General features: G+C 41.4%; 1 protein-coding gene across 1 annotated transcript in view; it reads left to right on the top strand.

Moving 5' to 3' along the window:
- The window catches only part of TENT4B (terminal nucleotidyltransferase 4B), a 52,723-nt gene that overhangs the window by 21,723 nt on the left and 14,543 nt on the right, over positions 1-16,457 (top strand). Inside the window, exons 2-6 of the mRNA XM_061593999.1 lie at positions 5,351-5,474; positions 9,375-9,421; positions 11,185-11,305; positions 12,503-12,610; positions 15,645-15,773. Of these exons, the coding sequence (XP_061449983.1) occupies positions 5,351-5,474; positions 9,375-9,421; positions 11,185-11,305; positions 12,503-12,610; positions 15,645-15,773 (529 nt within the window). The remainder of the gene's footprint in view (positions 1-5,350; positions 5,475-9,374; positions 9,422-11,184; positions 11,306-12,502; positions 12,611-15,644; positions 15,774-16,457) is intronic.

The raw sequence follows: 16,457 nt of genomic DNA on the forward strand, positions 1-16,457 counted from the left end.
GTTAGTTATTTTTGACCAGGTTTCAGATCATCACTCAGTCATGAAACTCACTGGGTGACCTTGGGCCAGTCATCTTCTCTTAGCCTAACCTACCTCACAGGGTGGTTGTGAGGATAAAATGGGTTGGGTAAGATGTGTGTATGCTACCTTGAGCTCACTGGAGGAAAATTTGGATATAAATATACTTGGAAGAATTGTCTTGTTTCCATATGATCTGCCCATCCATTGAAGTCAGTTAGGAGAGGACCTCACTGCAGTCTCTCTGCCTCCCAGTTCATTTTTCTGCAGTGATTGAGGATTTATCAATAAGTTGGCTATCAGTAAAAGATGGCACTAAATATAATCACAATAGAAATTTAAAAAAATACCTCAGAGGTTCAGAGTCGGGAAAATAAAAGGGTCTTTACTAGGACCCTAAAAGATACTCAGGTGGGTCCTAGGTGAGTTGCCCTGGGGCAAAATTCTGCAAGTGTGGTGCCACAACTAAAAAGTCTTTCTCTTGCCAACCACTTGGCTTCAAATGACGGTGGTCTATGGAAGCAGGGTTCTCAGTATAAGTGGGAAGGCAGCATACAAATCTTAAGATAAATGAAATAAACGTTGGCATCCTGCAGGTCGCCTTGAGAATCTTGATTAAAACAAGCTTCCTAAAGTGAGCTTATAACTGTACTTGGTATGGTGATAGCTGTGCATAACATCAGGCAGAGGGCAATTCATGTAGGAGATGGACAGGTATGAGTGGTCCTGTAGCCTGTTTGTGATCCCTATTCCTCCATAACAGGTATACTAGCTTCTCCTGCATCCACAGCCATCCTCTTCTCGATCTTTTCTGGATTTAATTTCAAGCTGTTAGTCCACATACTCTGTATAACAGTCTCCAGACACTGATGGAGCTCTGTTGCTTCATGAATCAGGTTTTATTTTACTGTATTATCACACTATACTTACCATATTTTATAAGTTTGAAATGGAAATGTTTATTTCACATAAGTACAGTGGTTTTATTTATTAGCTGCTGGGTGTAGATGTGTGGTGTTAGAAGAAAAAACCCTTGGTTTTTAGGATAGTGGCTTTAAAAGTTCAGTTATATTTTCATTTTTAAATTGGGACATGTATTTTTAATAATTTAAATATTGAATTACAGTTCTTGTTTCACCTCCACCCCCCAAAAAAACCCAAGTTGTTAAGAGACTTACTTAGAGCATGCAGTTGAAATTTAGAAGACATTTAGCCATAAGTTTAGCCACCAATGAATACATGGCTATGTCATGTAGTTTTTTTCTGGGCCTCCTTGTCTCCTTTCTACTTCCTGAGTTTTCTCTGGGCTGGATGAGAGAAAAATCTTGTGCTTAGGCTAGGAGCTGGTTTAGACATAATGCTAAGCCATAGTTTAGTGCTATGGGAACAAGCCTTGCTTCCTTCTATACTTCATATGTTCCACCCTTCCTCTGGGACATCTTCAAAGAAAAGATCGGAAGCTTTGCATCCATTTTTTCTTAAATGCAGATTGCATCGCTGTCCACACCCAGACTAACTGGGTTAATCTGAGATTGTGCTAAACTGCTGTGAATCCAAAACAAAAGGGGAACTTTCTGGATCTCCTTGAAGCTGCACTGGAGAAGGGAGTGGGGGGTGCATTGGCACCTGGGATGGGGTGGGGAGGCTGGCTCATTTGCATAATGCTAAATCATGGTTTGTGTCTATGCCGTGCCATAGAGGCTTAGTGACAAACTCTGTTTTCCTTTAGAAATACAGATCTGAAAGATTCATGAGTTGCAAAGGAGATACTAACTAGACGGGGGTCACAAGTCTTCTTGGGCCCATAGGTACATTTGGCAACCCGATAAACAGTTGTGGGTGCTAGCCATCCCAGCTGCAACCAACCACACACACCTTCTCAAGCCTAGTTTTTTTTTGGGGGGGGGGGTGATCTTCATGGAGAGTGCAGTTGCAGAGGGAAGGGTTAACTGTACCCTCCCCCTTTTGAAAATATCCCTCCCTTGCTACTTTTAGGGTTGAAAGAAGGCTCCTATTGTATCCAGTACAAGGCATCTTTCAAGCGTAGTTGTGGGGGTGGTGAGCATTTTTGTCTTCCGGGTTCCAGTTGGAGGGGAGAATTGTTAATTCTTACCTTTCTGGCTGTGATCACCCCTGAAATTTCCCCCCATGGCTCAGTTAGTCTTGACAATAGCCTTGTACTGGCCATAAGAGTTCCCCCCCCCAAGCTTAATTAGAGGGGGGGCAGGAATGGCCTTGGCTGGTGTCTCCTAAACTAGAACAATGAGTACTTTGGAGCACTGTTCATAAAACAGTTGTTCAAGAAAATAGTAAAAGAGAGTTCACTTTTTGAGTAAGTTCCTTATCTTGACAATTTCCATAGTTTGTGCATTGTGGTGACTTGAACTTTTTCAGAAAATAATATATGTGTTCCCCTTTGTATTTGCATTTTTTTTTTAATTTCCGATTGAAAAGCTGTGTACGTCTTTTCTTTCGCAACTAAGTGAGTGGTCAGTGGAACGGATGTTGGATATGTCTGAGCACTAGGATATGTCACCTGTGTGCTTTTAAAAATGAACTCAAGAAAAACATTTCTAAAAGAATGTCACAGACATTCTATAAGTATAACTAGTTAACTAAAGGAAAGTCTTGTTTCCCAACAAAAGGAAGCCTTTAGATACACTAGCTCTTGCTTTGAGAAAGGGAGAACTGTGGGTTCTCATGGAATAGACAGACAGGAAACCATCAAAATATTTTTGATTATTGCCAAATATTTGCATTCTGCATCCTGTGACCACAGCATCTCAGGATGAATGTGTGCGTTGCTGATTTGGTAACAATTTTTTTATTATTATGCTAGAGCCTGCTGTGGATTACAGGCTCAGAACTCTCAACTTGTCAGTATTTTTTGCTGTAGATGAATGGGTATAGACTAAGGCAGCCTTTCCCAACTAGTGGGCCACCGGATGTTGTTGGACCACAATTCCCATCTTTCCTGACCATTGGCAATGCTGGCTGGGGCTGATGGGAGTTGTGGTCCAACAACACCTGGTGGCCCACTAGTTGGGAAAGGCTGGACTAAGGCAAGGATGGGGAACTTGTGGCCTTCTAGACATTGTTGCATGCAACTCTCCTCATTCCCAGCCAGCATGGCCAGTGGTCAAGGATGATGGGAGTTGTAGTCCAGCAAGCCTCTGGAAGGCCACAGTTCTCCATCACAGGGCTAATCAGATGTGTCATGGGTACAAAATTAAAGATAGCTCCCTCACCCTCTCCCTCAGTCTTTCATACCCACGCTGGGGAAGCATTCCTGCAGGGACGCAGTAGGCATAAAACCTGACACATTTTTATTTAACTGGATGGCTTTCTAACCTACGATTTGTATAATTACCTGGAAAACAACCAAGCTTTGACTTACTGCTTGGAAGTGTGGTATAAAAATGGCTGTTTACGACTGTTCAAACGAAGGCTGAAGTCCTCTGGATGGAAAGTTGGTTAAAAGTAAGGCAAGGAATCAATCCTTCAGTGTGGGTACACCTCCGCTCTCAAACTCTCTATTGATATTAGGCAGGTTTGATGTATGGCAGCTTTTCCCAACCTTTGGGTCCCCAGTTTTGCTGACTGCAACTCCCATCAGCCCCAGCCAGCATGGCCAGTGGTCAGGAATTATGGGAACTGTAGTCCAGCAACATCTGGAGATTCAAAGGTTGGGAAATACTGCTATATTGTTTTTGGCACGTGCTAAAAGGTTTTGTTCCGACAAGCCTACCCAGACAAGTAATTTTGACATGTATTTTAATATGTAATTATATTACATATATTTCTTTAAAACGGTTGATTTTACATAACATTTTGGGAAAAATAGGTCAGCTTGTTTTTTAACATTTGATTATCGGTATTTTTAATGTATATTTAATGTAAAGTGCTTAGAGGTTTAGATGATTTAAGTGATAAATAAACCCTGTTAAATAAAATAAAAAAATAGAAGGAAATCTCTTTGAATTCTGTGGGACCAAAGACAGAGCTATATGTTACCCTAGCAAACATAGTTTTCCAAATGTGCATGTCTTGGATGAGGGGCAGTTCTGGGAAAGAATTTGCTAATGGTGGGGCTAACTTCTCTCAACCTCTCCAGCAGGGCCTATTTTGGTCTCAGCTTGGATGAAGAAAAATGAAATGAAAATTGTCCAGTGGAAGGGGTTATAGGAGAGAATCTGTGGGTGGCAAAGGTACAGTAATACCTCAGTTGACCAATCCTCCAGGAAGGAAGCTCCTTTTAAGAAAGGCTTTTTAAAGGGATTGCTTTGCTATGGATTAACTTTCTAGTCTGTGCCTTTGCTTTAAGGTGAAACTGACCAGCCTGTGTGTTTGGTTTACATTAAAGCCATTTCTTGCTTTCTCCCAGGGCTGGAGAGAGCAGGATCCAATATGATTCAGAGGGGGAAGGAGGGGGAGTGGGTGGGTGACGGGTGAAATGAAAATGGACTGCCTTCAAGTCTATTCTGACTTATGGTGACCCTATGAATAGGGTTTTCATGGTAAGCGATATTCCAAGGGGGTTTACCATTGCCTTCCTCTGAGGCTGAGAGGCAGTGACTGGCCCAAGGTCACCCAGTGAGCTTCATGGCTGTGTGGGGATTCGAACCCTGGTCTCCCAGGCCATAGTCCAACACCTTAACCACAACACCACACTGGTAGGCATGCTTTAAAGCCCCTGTTGAAGCTGCTCCCACCATCTATGGGCGGGTGTAGGAACCTATCCCTATTCTTTCCCTGTTATTCCTACCTCTGATACCAAAGTTTCTGTCAAAGAAGTGATGTCCAGGAATGTATCTACTTTAACTGAGGTATTACTGTATTAAACAATCCCTCTTGCCCGCTAATTCTCCTCTGCAAATATGCCGCCACCTCATAGCATTTTGAGGCAAGCACTAGTTTGGAGATTCCCTGCTCACCTTGTAAGTTGTAGCTAAGAACATAAGCAGAGCCTGCTGGATCAGTCCAGTAGCCCATCTCACTAACCAGATGCCCTTGGGAAGCCCACAATCAAGACCTGAGCACAACAGCACTCTCCCCTCCTGTGGTTTCCAGCAACTGGTATTCAGAAGTCTACTACTTCCAGCAGTGGAGAAAGTTTTGCTTTTACTGTTTAAATACGTTGAATCTGATATCTTATGTATCTTTACCGATCTGGGCTGCAGTCCAAAGCAAACTTGCGTGGGGGTGTGGACTCAGTTGGACTTATTTCTAAGTAAATATGCACAGGATTGGTTTTAAAGGTTAAGGCTGAAAAACTTTTCTTATTTTACTCTTATTTTTGCATAATTTGGCTAACTCGTCTCTTTTTTTGCAGTCTTCATGAAGAGATCAATGACTTCTATAAGTATATGTCTCCCAGACCTGAAGAGGAAAGAATGCGGATGGAAGTGGTGAATAGGATAGAAAATGTGATAAAAGAACTCTGGCCCAATGCAGATGTAAGGTTAACAAACTTCTGTTGCCCTTTAAAGTATGCCGTTTCTGCATGGTGATCAAGGTGTCCGTCCCCCCATCCATAATTCCACAACTGGAAAATATAAACTTGGGAATACCAGCTTTTTGTTGTTTTTAAATGCATGATTTGTTAAGTGCATGAGTTTATGTTAGGGACAGCAGAGGCAAAGATATTGGTGGCTGCTTAGGAAGAACTAATTCCTGTGCTGAATGGAATACCACTGATGAATGGAAGTTCCAACAGCCAAAGATTAGTAGCAAAGGCTAGGCACCCATCCATTTATCTAGCACAGCCTTTCCCAACTAGTGGGGCACCAGATGTTGTTGGACCACAATTCCCATCTTTCCTGACCATTGGCAATGCTGGCTGAGGCTGATGAGAGTTGTGGTCCAACAACATCTGGTGCCCCACTAGTTGGGAAAGGCTGATCTAGCAAGACTGATGTCCTGCGTTCTTGTGTGCTAGGGGTTGCAGGTCCACAAATGACCTTCAGACTCTACTTCACCCTTACATGTAACAGTCTTACATGTAACAGCTATCTTTACTGTGCCTTCTATCAAATGGGGGGAGGGGAGGGGAAGGGAAGAGAGCTGGAAATGCCCCCAGATAATCATAGAACAAACTTGCTGCTGAATTGTGGCTCTGGTGGGTGTTGAATTGTTTGTTTGTTTATTTTTGCTACATAGATTCTGTGGCTGAAGTGATTTGCAAAAGAGTAACATGCAAACTATGTAAGCAAAACTTGGTGACTGTTTAGCATTTTCTTTAAGCCTGATACCTGGTTGAAAAAAACCAGCTACTTGCTCACTGGCTCACAAATGAAACCTCTTAACCAGTAGGAAGGACACCTGCAGAAACCTACTTGCCGTTTCCCTCTACTGAATCTTGAGTTCAGACTTTTCTGATTAACTTGATCCAGTCATATTTGCTGTATGCATCTAAACTGAAATATAAACATTGCAGTCTTATATTCCATAGAAAGATTTCTCCTGCTACACTCTTCTTAGAAAATTCTTGGAAACGCTTATTTTTCTATTTTAGAGAGAGGGTTTGTTTGTTTTCCTTTAAGGAGCTTGTGTACTTTCAGTGTGTTCAGGAAAAAGGAAAAAAACATATTGATGGCATTAAGCGAGCATTTCTTATAGAAATGACTTTATTTATAGAAGCCAGCAATTGTGTCATTTGCTCTATTGCTCCAGGGAATCTGCTTAGACGGAAACATTCCTAGTAAGTGAGAACTGTTCTTGGCATCAACTGGGCTCCACCATAAGAGTGGCTAAGAGAGGCTTTAATTATCCTTGGGTTGGGACAGCACAGCTAACATGAAGAGGAAGCATGTTAGATTGGTTTTGAAAAAGAAAGTAAACCTTGTTAAAAAGAATAAACAGTACACTATTGCATTTTAAAACTTTAAATTGTCCTTAACATGGTGCCATGCAGTTTCTTGTGCAGGAAGTCTGGTGCGCACCTAAAACACACTTATTAACAGGGCGGGGGGGGGGACTGGAAGGGTGTGTGCATGCCAAGAACTTTTCTGCACCTATCACAGATACCCCCTCCCCGAACCCACAAAAGAGCTTCAAAGCAGGGCCACAATTAGATTTTGCTGGGATTTGTGATACAGCGCTCCCATGACTTCACACTAATGTGCTGAGAGTAGAAAGCACTTTGCTAACACTAGGTACAGGATCAGTCTTGATCATTTTTTTGCAGCTGGCTCCATTGAAAGGGTAAAATGTAAATGTGCTGCCTTCAAGTCAATTCTGACTTATGGCGACCCTGTGAATAGGGTTTTCATGAGGGTGAGAGGCAGTGACTGGCCGAAGGTCACCCAGTGAGCTTCATGGCTATGTGGGGATTTGAAAGGGAGTTAGAGTTAAAAGGTCACCCAGGGCTAGCTCTCCCAGATAACACCTAATATTTCGACCACGTTGACATCATCTTGTATATTGCAGAATTCCAGTAAAAATGTGTGAAACTTTCATTATTGGAAAACCTGCTGGAGGATGGCCTCTGAAAATGAATGAGAGGGCCATAGCTCAGTGGTTAACTCCATGTTTTGCATGAAGGAAATCTGAGGTTCAAACCCTGGCACCAACAATAGCAAGTATCAGGTGGCAGGTGAAAGACATCTCTTTGCCTGAGATCCCGGAGAGGTGTTTCAAATCAGAATAGACAATCCTGGGCCATAAGGACAAATATTGTGATCCTCATATAAGGCAGCTTCCTGTTTTCCTAAGGATCTAGGGTGGCAGAGGGAGAGCCACCTGAGGGAATTGTGCAGGATATGTAGGGCCGGGCTAGCTTCATAAGTTGAATTGTAAAATAGGAAGTTAAGAAGGGCCTGCTGGATCAGGCCAGCAGGGCTGTGGAGTCAGTATGCCAAACCTTGGACTCTGACTCCTCTGTTTGTCTACTGTCCGACTCTACTCCTTCATAAATGGCAAATGTATATTAACTACTAATAACAAATTTACTGTAGTAAAATGGTAGCACAAGGCATTTCATCACCACCACGTGAATCATCAGGCTAGATTGATAGAACATAAAATACATTTATTTTGATTAAAATTTCTGAACAAGAAAACTTTCCTAAATTCCTATGAAAGTTCTTATTTTGAAGTCTGAGTTGGTACATTTCTACCGACTCCGACTCCACCCAAAATTGCTTCCGACTCCACAGCCCTGCAGGCCAGCATCCTGTTTTTGCAATGGCCAGCCAGATGCCTATGGAAAAACCACAACAGGACCTGATCGCAACAAACTCTCCCCTCCTAACGTGTCCAGCAGCTGGTATTCAGACGCATACTGGAGACAGAGCATAGCCATTATGTGCTGTGCTCCTTCTTAAAAACAAAGAATAAATACACGTTAAAATTCCCGGGATGCGGTGCAGGATTTGGGACATATGACTGGCTATTTGGAACCCTAGAACAGTTAGGTTGAAAAGATCCTGAAGATCACTTCGGGTTGTGCACAGGGAAAGTTGTGTGCTGTTGTGGCCTTGTCCTTAAAAGCATGTCTTGTTAACTAGATTGTAGTTTGGACAGTCTGCAGATACTGTAATGGATTTCTGACAGAGGTGATTTAATACATAGTATATATGTGCATCCATTGATGGTGTCATTTCTCCATTTTGGACAGAGCCCAGCATGATGATGGTTCTAAATGTTTAGTTAGCCAGAGTTTTTGGAAAGAGAGCTGCTAAATTATGGCATGTTAATGATATAGTTAAAATTCACATTTTGCTTAGAAGGAGGCTGCCATATAGCACATCAGACTATGCGTGGCCCAGTATTGTTTTCAGCAGAAGGTGTCTGATTCTTGTCATTGGAGATACCAGGGATTGATCCTCGGATCTTCTGCATGCAAAGCAGGTGCTATCCCGCTTGAACTATGGCCTGGCCAGATTGCTTGTCCAATCTGGGAAGAAAGGATAAAAACATAATCATCCCATTTCTCCAAATGTGATTGAAAGCTGACTGTATCTTAATATAAACAGAAGCTAGTTTTGAATTTAAAAGGCACAAAGGTGAGCAGTTTATTTTTCCTTCCATTTTCATCTATTTTTGTAAAGGTTTATAAGTTATAAAAATCACATATGGCATCACTTTTCTCATATTTCATATTTAGAATGGTGATCTCATTTTGACCGTCTTTGCAGTTGAGAAATTTTGACAGAATACCTACTTAATAGCATTATGCTTTTAGGATGTGCAGTTTGCTGCTCCTCTGTTGGACACTCGAGTTCAAGCTCACGTCCTATATTCTTGTTGCAGCTTTTCCAGAGTCTGCCAGTTGAGGGCAGCCACAGTCAATGTTGTTACTTACTCCATATGTTTTTAGTGAAAGATTCTAACTTCCTGCTTGTATGTTTTTTCAGGTGCAGATATTTGGAAGTTTTAAGACTGGCTTATATTTACCTACTAGGTTAGTAGCCTTTAATTGCTCCTCACTTTTATACTGGAGATTACCTATCTTTTTTCTGCTTATATTTAACTCGGAAGTTATACTGAGGTTGCATAACAACCATTTTGATGTTACATAGTTGAAAAGTTATGTAATTTCATTGGAAAACAAATTTGAAGTCCAAAGGAGTCAAAAGTTGTTGTTAGTGTCTTTCACTTTGCCTTCCTGTTCTGACCTGGCTGCTGACAGAAGATCTTTTTGCACATTTATACGTTCTTTTTTCTAATTACTTATTTCCCACCTTTAACAATAGAAATCTGTCCAAGATGGCTTCCAAGTAAAACCAAAACACATCAATAAAATCACAGTAAGATTTATTGATACTCGTTGGGATCCTTCCAGGGCAGACATCTGTGCTATATTTGTCTGCCTGCCTTGATTTCCTGTTCCTTTCCACAGGACAGTTTTATGGTAGATGATCCTGTGCAGGGTAGAAAGGACAGTTTGTCTGAAGCAGCATCTGGTGATATCTTTGCCTGCCTTCCATTCCTTCTACAGGGCAGTTGGCATCAGGCACTGACCTGAGTAGATGCTTAAGAGGCGACTGCTTGATCTATAATTTAGTATTTGACCTAGATGACACTGCACAATACAATACCTACCTACTGTGTTTAGTCACCAGGCTGGGGATGTATTTTAGCTGGAGAATTAACTAATGTATAGATGTTTCTGTCCCATATTTCTACCATGCAAGTCCTTGAGGCAGTTTAAATCAAAATTAAAAACACAATAATGATAAATTCCAAAACCAAAGAAATGACAGAAGTGTCAGTAAAATCCATTCAGAGTACAGGTAGCAAAATGAAACCAATAAAAGCCACTGATGTTAATTAAAAGCACATGTGGGTAGGATGTACTTCACCTGGTATTTTAATGGTAACAGTGAAGGCTCTGGGCATACCTCCTCCCCCGGAGAGAATTCCAAATAAGGCGAACCACCACAGCTGATGCTTGCTTTACTTCTGAAGACAAAGGTATCTGGATAATGACCCCAGAAGATTAGTGGGCAGGTTCATGTGGGTGACGATGTTCTTTCAAGTATTTCATCCCAGATTCTGCAGGACTGCCTCTGGGGAGGTGTTAACCTGTATCAGAGCTACCTGTGTTGCTTTGAAGTTATTATTAAGATTATTACATTATCCTGCCCACTTTGAGTAGCAGTCCCTGACCACTTTCTTGTATCAACTCCATGGCCATGATTCAAGGACTCATAGTACGCGGTTGTATCCAATGCTAGTCATACTCAGACTAGTCCCATTGGAGTGAGTGGACATTATTAACACAGGTCCATTAATTTCAGTGGGTCTACTCTGAGTACAACCCTATGTCTCCTGTCCATTCCGTCTCCAATCCTGCAGCTCAGAAACTCCCTGTTCCCTGCAATTTTCCTCATAACTTCTGAGCTGGGAGATGTTTGCCTCAGGGTGGGGACTTTGGAGCCATAGGCTGCCAGGGATATGAGACTGCATCTGAGAAGGCAGCGGTAGACTGACATTTCCCTAACTCTCCATGTCTAGAAAAATGCATTCTGTTAAGTGCAGTGAGGCACTTCTGTTCACACAGGAGTGTGGACTTCAGAAGTACATATCATTAAATATAGATATTATACCTCTGCCTAACGAAGCTGTGTACCAAATTAAATCATTTGCTTGATGATACAAAATAGTTCTCATGAATTTACTTCCAAAAGAATTGTTTATTAATTTGCTGCCTCTTTATTTCAGTGATATTGACTTAGTCGTGTTTGGGAAGTGGGAGACGTTGCCTCTTTGGACCCTGGAAGAGGCTCTCAGAAAACACAATGTGGCAGATGAAGGTTCAGTAAAGGTTTTAGACAAAGCAACTGTAAGTTTTTTTTCCTCTTTGCCTAACAAAAACGGGGAATTCTGGAGGAGAAAAAAAAGTCAAGGAGCTTCTTGCTATCCAACTGTCCTTAATCGATGAAAGTTGCAAGTCACATCTGTAAATTACCATTCCTTGCCATTGCTTTTTATTTTTTACGTATATGCGTGTGAGAGAAGTGCATCTTTCCCTGTGAAAATAGGCCCAAATGGTTGGGTGGGGGCGAATACAAATGGGCTTATACCAATGGTCGAGAATCCAGGTCCTTCAGGAAAATATTAGGAGTCAAAACAGTCTCTCCAGCCTGTCTCTGGGTGTGACTTAAGCATGTGCCCTTCTTTCTGGTAGCAGGAAAAATTTCCAGCTGGAGAGGGCAGTGCACAGGCACTTGCCCAAATCAGGGGCGAGAGCGTTAACTGGTGGGTTGAGGGAAGCCAGTGGAAGTATGGCAAATCCTTCCAATGGTTGCCTTGGAGGGGAGAGGCGGGAGGCAGGAAAGGTTGCTCCTTCTTCATCAAAACAACTGTGGGTGAGGATGAAGAGTAAAAACGATTAAATATTTTCGTGGGTGTACAGTTATTGCAAATATTGGCAGTGGTACAGACAGTATTATATTTGAAGCACCAGCCTTTTAAAAGACGCTTTCCTTGCTTTATTACTGTTTTTGGGCCAAGATCCAGAAAACCACACAGCTGGTTGTACAAGAGATCTTTGCAATCGCATTTCCCAACAAATGCATCATTCTGCACAGCAAAAGGAGACTGCGAGAAACAGCTTAGGTTATGGCATTGGGGGTTGCTACTACATTCTTGCAATTGTTATGTTTTCACGAATCCTTACACATGGATTCAGCTTTTGATAGGGCAGCATTTTTCTTTCAGAAGCACCTCTGGAATGTGGATTGCTTGCTTTTTCATGTCCTTTGTTTTTTCATTAATGGGTCTTATATGAAGAATCGTTTTATTCCCTGGTCTCCTGTCTCCTCCTGCTGTCTGTTCATGACTAAAAAGCAACTGCCTTTGTGCTTGGAATACTGTTGCATCCCTCAGTATTGTATAAAGAACCTTTTGTGCCACAGTAGAAGGCTGAATTCTGGGGAGATTGTTTCGTTTAATTTTCAGTGTGTGTGGTACTTGGCTAAGGCTAAGCATATAATTGGAAAAGGGCTCTCTTTGAGATATTGTTTTGCTTTTTCCTCAGGTACCTATAATTAAACTGACAGATTCCTTCACTGAAGTAAAAGTTGATATCAGCTTTAATGTGCAGAATGGGGTAAAAGCTGCGCATCTCATCAGAGATTTTATCAAGGTTGGATGATTACATACATATAAACTCTTGAGTCTTACGCAAAGTACTGGCATTATAGTGATGGCTAAGCTTCAAGGGGCATAAACAACAGGAGATTTGAGGCATTTCTTGAAAATTCCAGCTGTTTCTCCTCTCACTGTCTGTTTTTTTAACATATCTTGTCTGTAGTCCTGATGGTCTTCCGCCAACCTGGTGCCCCCCCCCAGCTGTTGTTGGATTCCAATTCCCCCATCAGTCCCAGCTAACATGGCCAGTGGTTGGGATGATAGGAATTGTGTCATCCAATATCTGGAGGCCAATGCCAAACATATGTAAAAGAATGGAAACAATGAAACAAGAGGCTCCAAGCAGTATTTGTAGTTGTTTCCAGTGGTGGATTTGTGTAATTATCCTTACACAATACTGCCTCCCAAAATCTGAGGGCTAAAGGGCTCTCTGGGAAATATTGTTCAGCGCTGGGTCTCCAGATATTGTTGGACTACAACTCCATCATCCCCAGCCATCTTAGCCAGTGGTCATGGATTAGAGGAATTGTAGTGCAGTGACATTAGGGACCCAAGGTTGAAGATCACTGGGATACGGCATAAAGGGCTGCAAATGGGGGAATTGAAAATGGATCTCGCCTTGCACCAGCGGAAGCACTTCCACGAGCCCAAAGCCACCATTGGGTAACAATCCTTAGTTCCCATAATTTTAAATGTCTTTCAGCTTAAAACTTTGTCTTTTTTGTGTTTAAATGAAAGCCTTGAAACCTGATGGCTGATAACAATGTCTTAGTTTTAATACTGAGCCATTATTCAAGCTAATAACTCTTCCCCTCCCCTTTCAGAAGCTGTACAGATAGTCACTTACAAAAAAATAATTTAATAATAATTCTGGAGTGCTTACAGTATCTAGGATGCAGTACATAAAACAAAACATGAAACAGGGCCTGCCCTCAGGCTTTTAAATCTCGGAGAAGACACAAAGAACAAGAGAATGGAAGGAAAAGATAAGAGGTGGCTTGTAAGTCAGTACTGCTTTTTGAGTGTCTGTTTTCTCTACCCTTAAAAATGCAGACAGGAAGCAATATAATGACTGCAGTGAACACACACTTTCATTATATTTGCAATCAGAAGGGGATGTTTGAAGCTGATGCAGCTCCCAGAGTGGATTCTTAATAGCGATGTATCAAGACCAGCATTTGATTCCCCTCCCCCTCCAAATGCCCCAAACATACTCAGGCTGTGTTCAACCTTGCTTTCCTGATCACGTGGTGTGAGCAGCAGTAAACAGTGTCCAAAAGTGCAACCATTGTACACTGACATTCAGAGGTTTGTGTCGTTTGCAAACCTCAAGATGATTTCTTCCGATGACATAACATGGTTATAAGAGTGGCCTTTGTTTTGGCGAAAAGCTATCTTAAAATGGGAAGTGGTCTTTATTAGACCCTATGAGTAGTTGGAGAATACATTATTGTTGTTGTTGTTGTTGTTGTTGTTGTTGTTATTACTCTTTATTTTTACCCCGCCCTTTTTCCAAAACTGGAACTCAGGGCGGCTTACAAATAAAAACTACACATAGGTAAAAAAACATACAAAAATATACAATTAAAATAGAATTAAACTATTTGTAACATTAAAACCATGAAACATACACTTAAAATACTAAGACAATTTAAAACATTAAGAATAGGGCCATAGAACAATACAACAGACCTTATGAGGTCCTATCTTAAACTTCTAGTCCAAAAGCCTGTCGGAATAAAAAAGTCTTTGCCTGCCGACGGAAGGATAGCAAGGAAGGGGCCATTCGTGCTTCCCTAGTAAGAGAGTTCCAGAACCTGGGGGCAGCCACCAAGAAGGCCCTATCTTGCGTCCCCACCAATCGTGTCCCCACCAATCGCGCATGGGAAGGGTGGGTCCAGTGGTGCTCTTCTCCTGGTAGTTCAAACACATTGAACCTATCTGTGGGCCAAGGCTGTTCACAGTGGCTGCTTCTCCCTGACAGATTAGTCCTTTGCAGCATGTGTGGCTAGTGGAGTCCTATGAAAACTTGCTCCCCAAGAGATCCAGAGTTGCTTTTTTCTCCCCCCAAAGCACCTGACCCTGACGAGTGTTGCTCCTTGTTTTTAATTGTTCTCACTAGATAGCACCAGAGGGTGTGTGTGAGTCAGTCCCTCCCTCTTCACCCCCACCCAGAAATCTGGCTTTTGGAGTGGTCTTCTAGATTGGTCCCCCCCCCCAGATTTGAGATTTAACTACACAATGCAAGCCTACAGCATCTCATATTATTTCTACCTTAATAGTAAATTCTTATACCTGCACCTTCAGATGAATTTCGAGAGGAAGCAGGCAACAAAGAAATTGCACATGTTATGGTGCAACATGTAAATACATGTGGCCGAGAATTCCTGTAAAGTGAGTTAGGGCAGTTATTAAGAATGTGCAGGCAAGTGACGTTTGCTTTGCTTTATATAACCAGTTAAAACATGCAGGAAATATTTTTCTTAACGGCTTGATGCTAAGTTGTGTGCCCATTTATTTCTGTTTGTGAACTTAATGTGGTAGTTCACAAATTAGACTGAAAGTAAATCTATAAATATTGCTGCTGGAATGTTAAGGGTAGTTCACTGATGTCAGGCTTCATGTAGGTGGCAGCATTTTCCTGGATTTTGCATTCTGTTATCAAGTTGGAAATTAAGGTTGAGTGTGGGAAGGAATCTCAAAGAGAAGTACAGGCATGCCCACTAGTCATGCTAGTCCCTTGTCTGATGCTTAAACAGTGAATCGTATCAGCTTGGAGATTGGCAACCCCCATGTCTTTTGCAAGGTACATCAGATCAAACAACTGACATTTGAAAAACGACACATAGAAAAATAGGTAGAGGAGAGGAAATTTGCTTTTATGGGTACTATAAACACCACTGGCAGTTCACCTATTAGGTTAGCTGGTCAATATTTGCTATAGATGTTGTGTTACTGTGTAAGTCACAGGCCCATGCTTTTCATGGAATAAATGGAAGTCTAATTCCTATCTCCTTTTTCTCCCACAGAAATATCCTGTATTGCCATATCTAGTCTTAGTATTGAAGCAGTTCTTGTTACAGAGGGACCTGAATGAAGTTTTTACAGGTGGAATTGGATCTTACAGTCTTTTTTTAATGGCTGTCAGCTTCCTCCAGGTAAGTTGAGAGAAATTATTCTGTGATGGTCATGAATGACCTTTCTCTTCTTTTAAGTGGTGTTCTCAATTAGAATGTAGAATAATATAGATTGCAAATTTAATTTTAAGTCAATCCAGGTTAAAACAAAAAACACCATCCATTAGCTGTCATAAAATACTATAAAAATCACATAAAATAAAATTTAAGTTGGTATGCCAACTAGTCCTGCACTTAAAAATTCTTAGGTAGGAGAGTAACTGTTTTTAAAATTGCTATTTGAAATAGAATAGTCCTGAAATAGAATGAACACTGTTTCAGTAGTAGTAGTCCCAGCACCTTTTCACAGTTGTTTAAACTTATTTGCTTTGAATTGTTTTTATATGTTACTGCCAGGTGTTTTGTTTTATAATATTTTTATCCATTTTTCCGATAAATAATCTCTCTCAAAGTGATTTGCATTATTTTTAAAAAAATATTCTCAGACTTTGAAAGGGAAAGAGTGTGGAGGGGGAAAGAGAGGAGGGAGATCAGTGTGATAACACCAGAACAATGTGGGAAGATGTAAGCAGATATGAATATCCATTTGGGGCCAGGCTAATCCTCCTTTTCTTTGGTGGTCTTGCTTGGACAGAGGTGCTATAGCTGATCCAGCAGTCTGTGATCCTCTGGCCAAGGGGTGCTTCCATTCAGTTCTGCAGTCCC

The sequence above is a fragment of the Rhineura floridana genome, chromosome 13 (assembly GCF_030035675.1).
Source record: "Rhineura floridana isolate rRhiFlo1 chromosome 13, rRhiFlo1.hap2, whole genome shotgun sequence".
Lineage (NCBI taxonomy): Eukaryota > Metazoa > Chordata > Lepidosauria > Squamata > Rhineuridae > Rhineura > Rhineura floridana.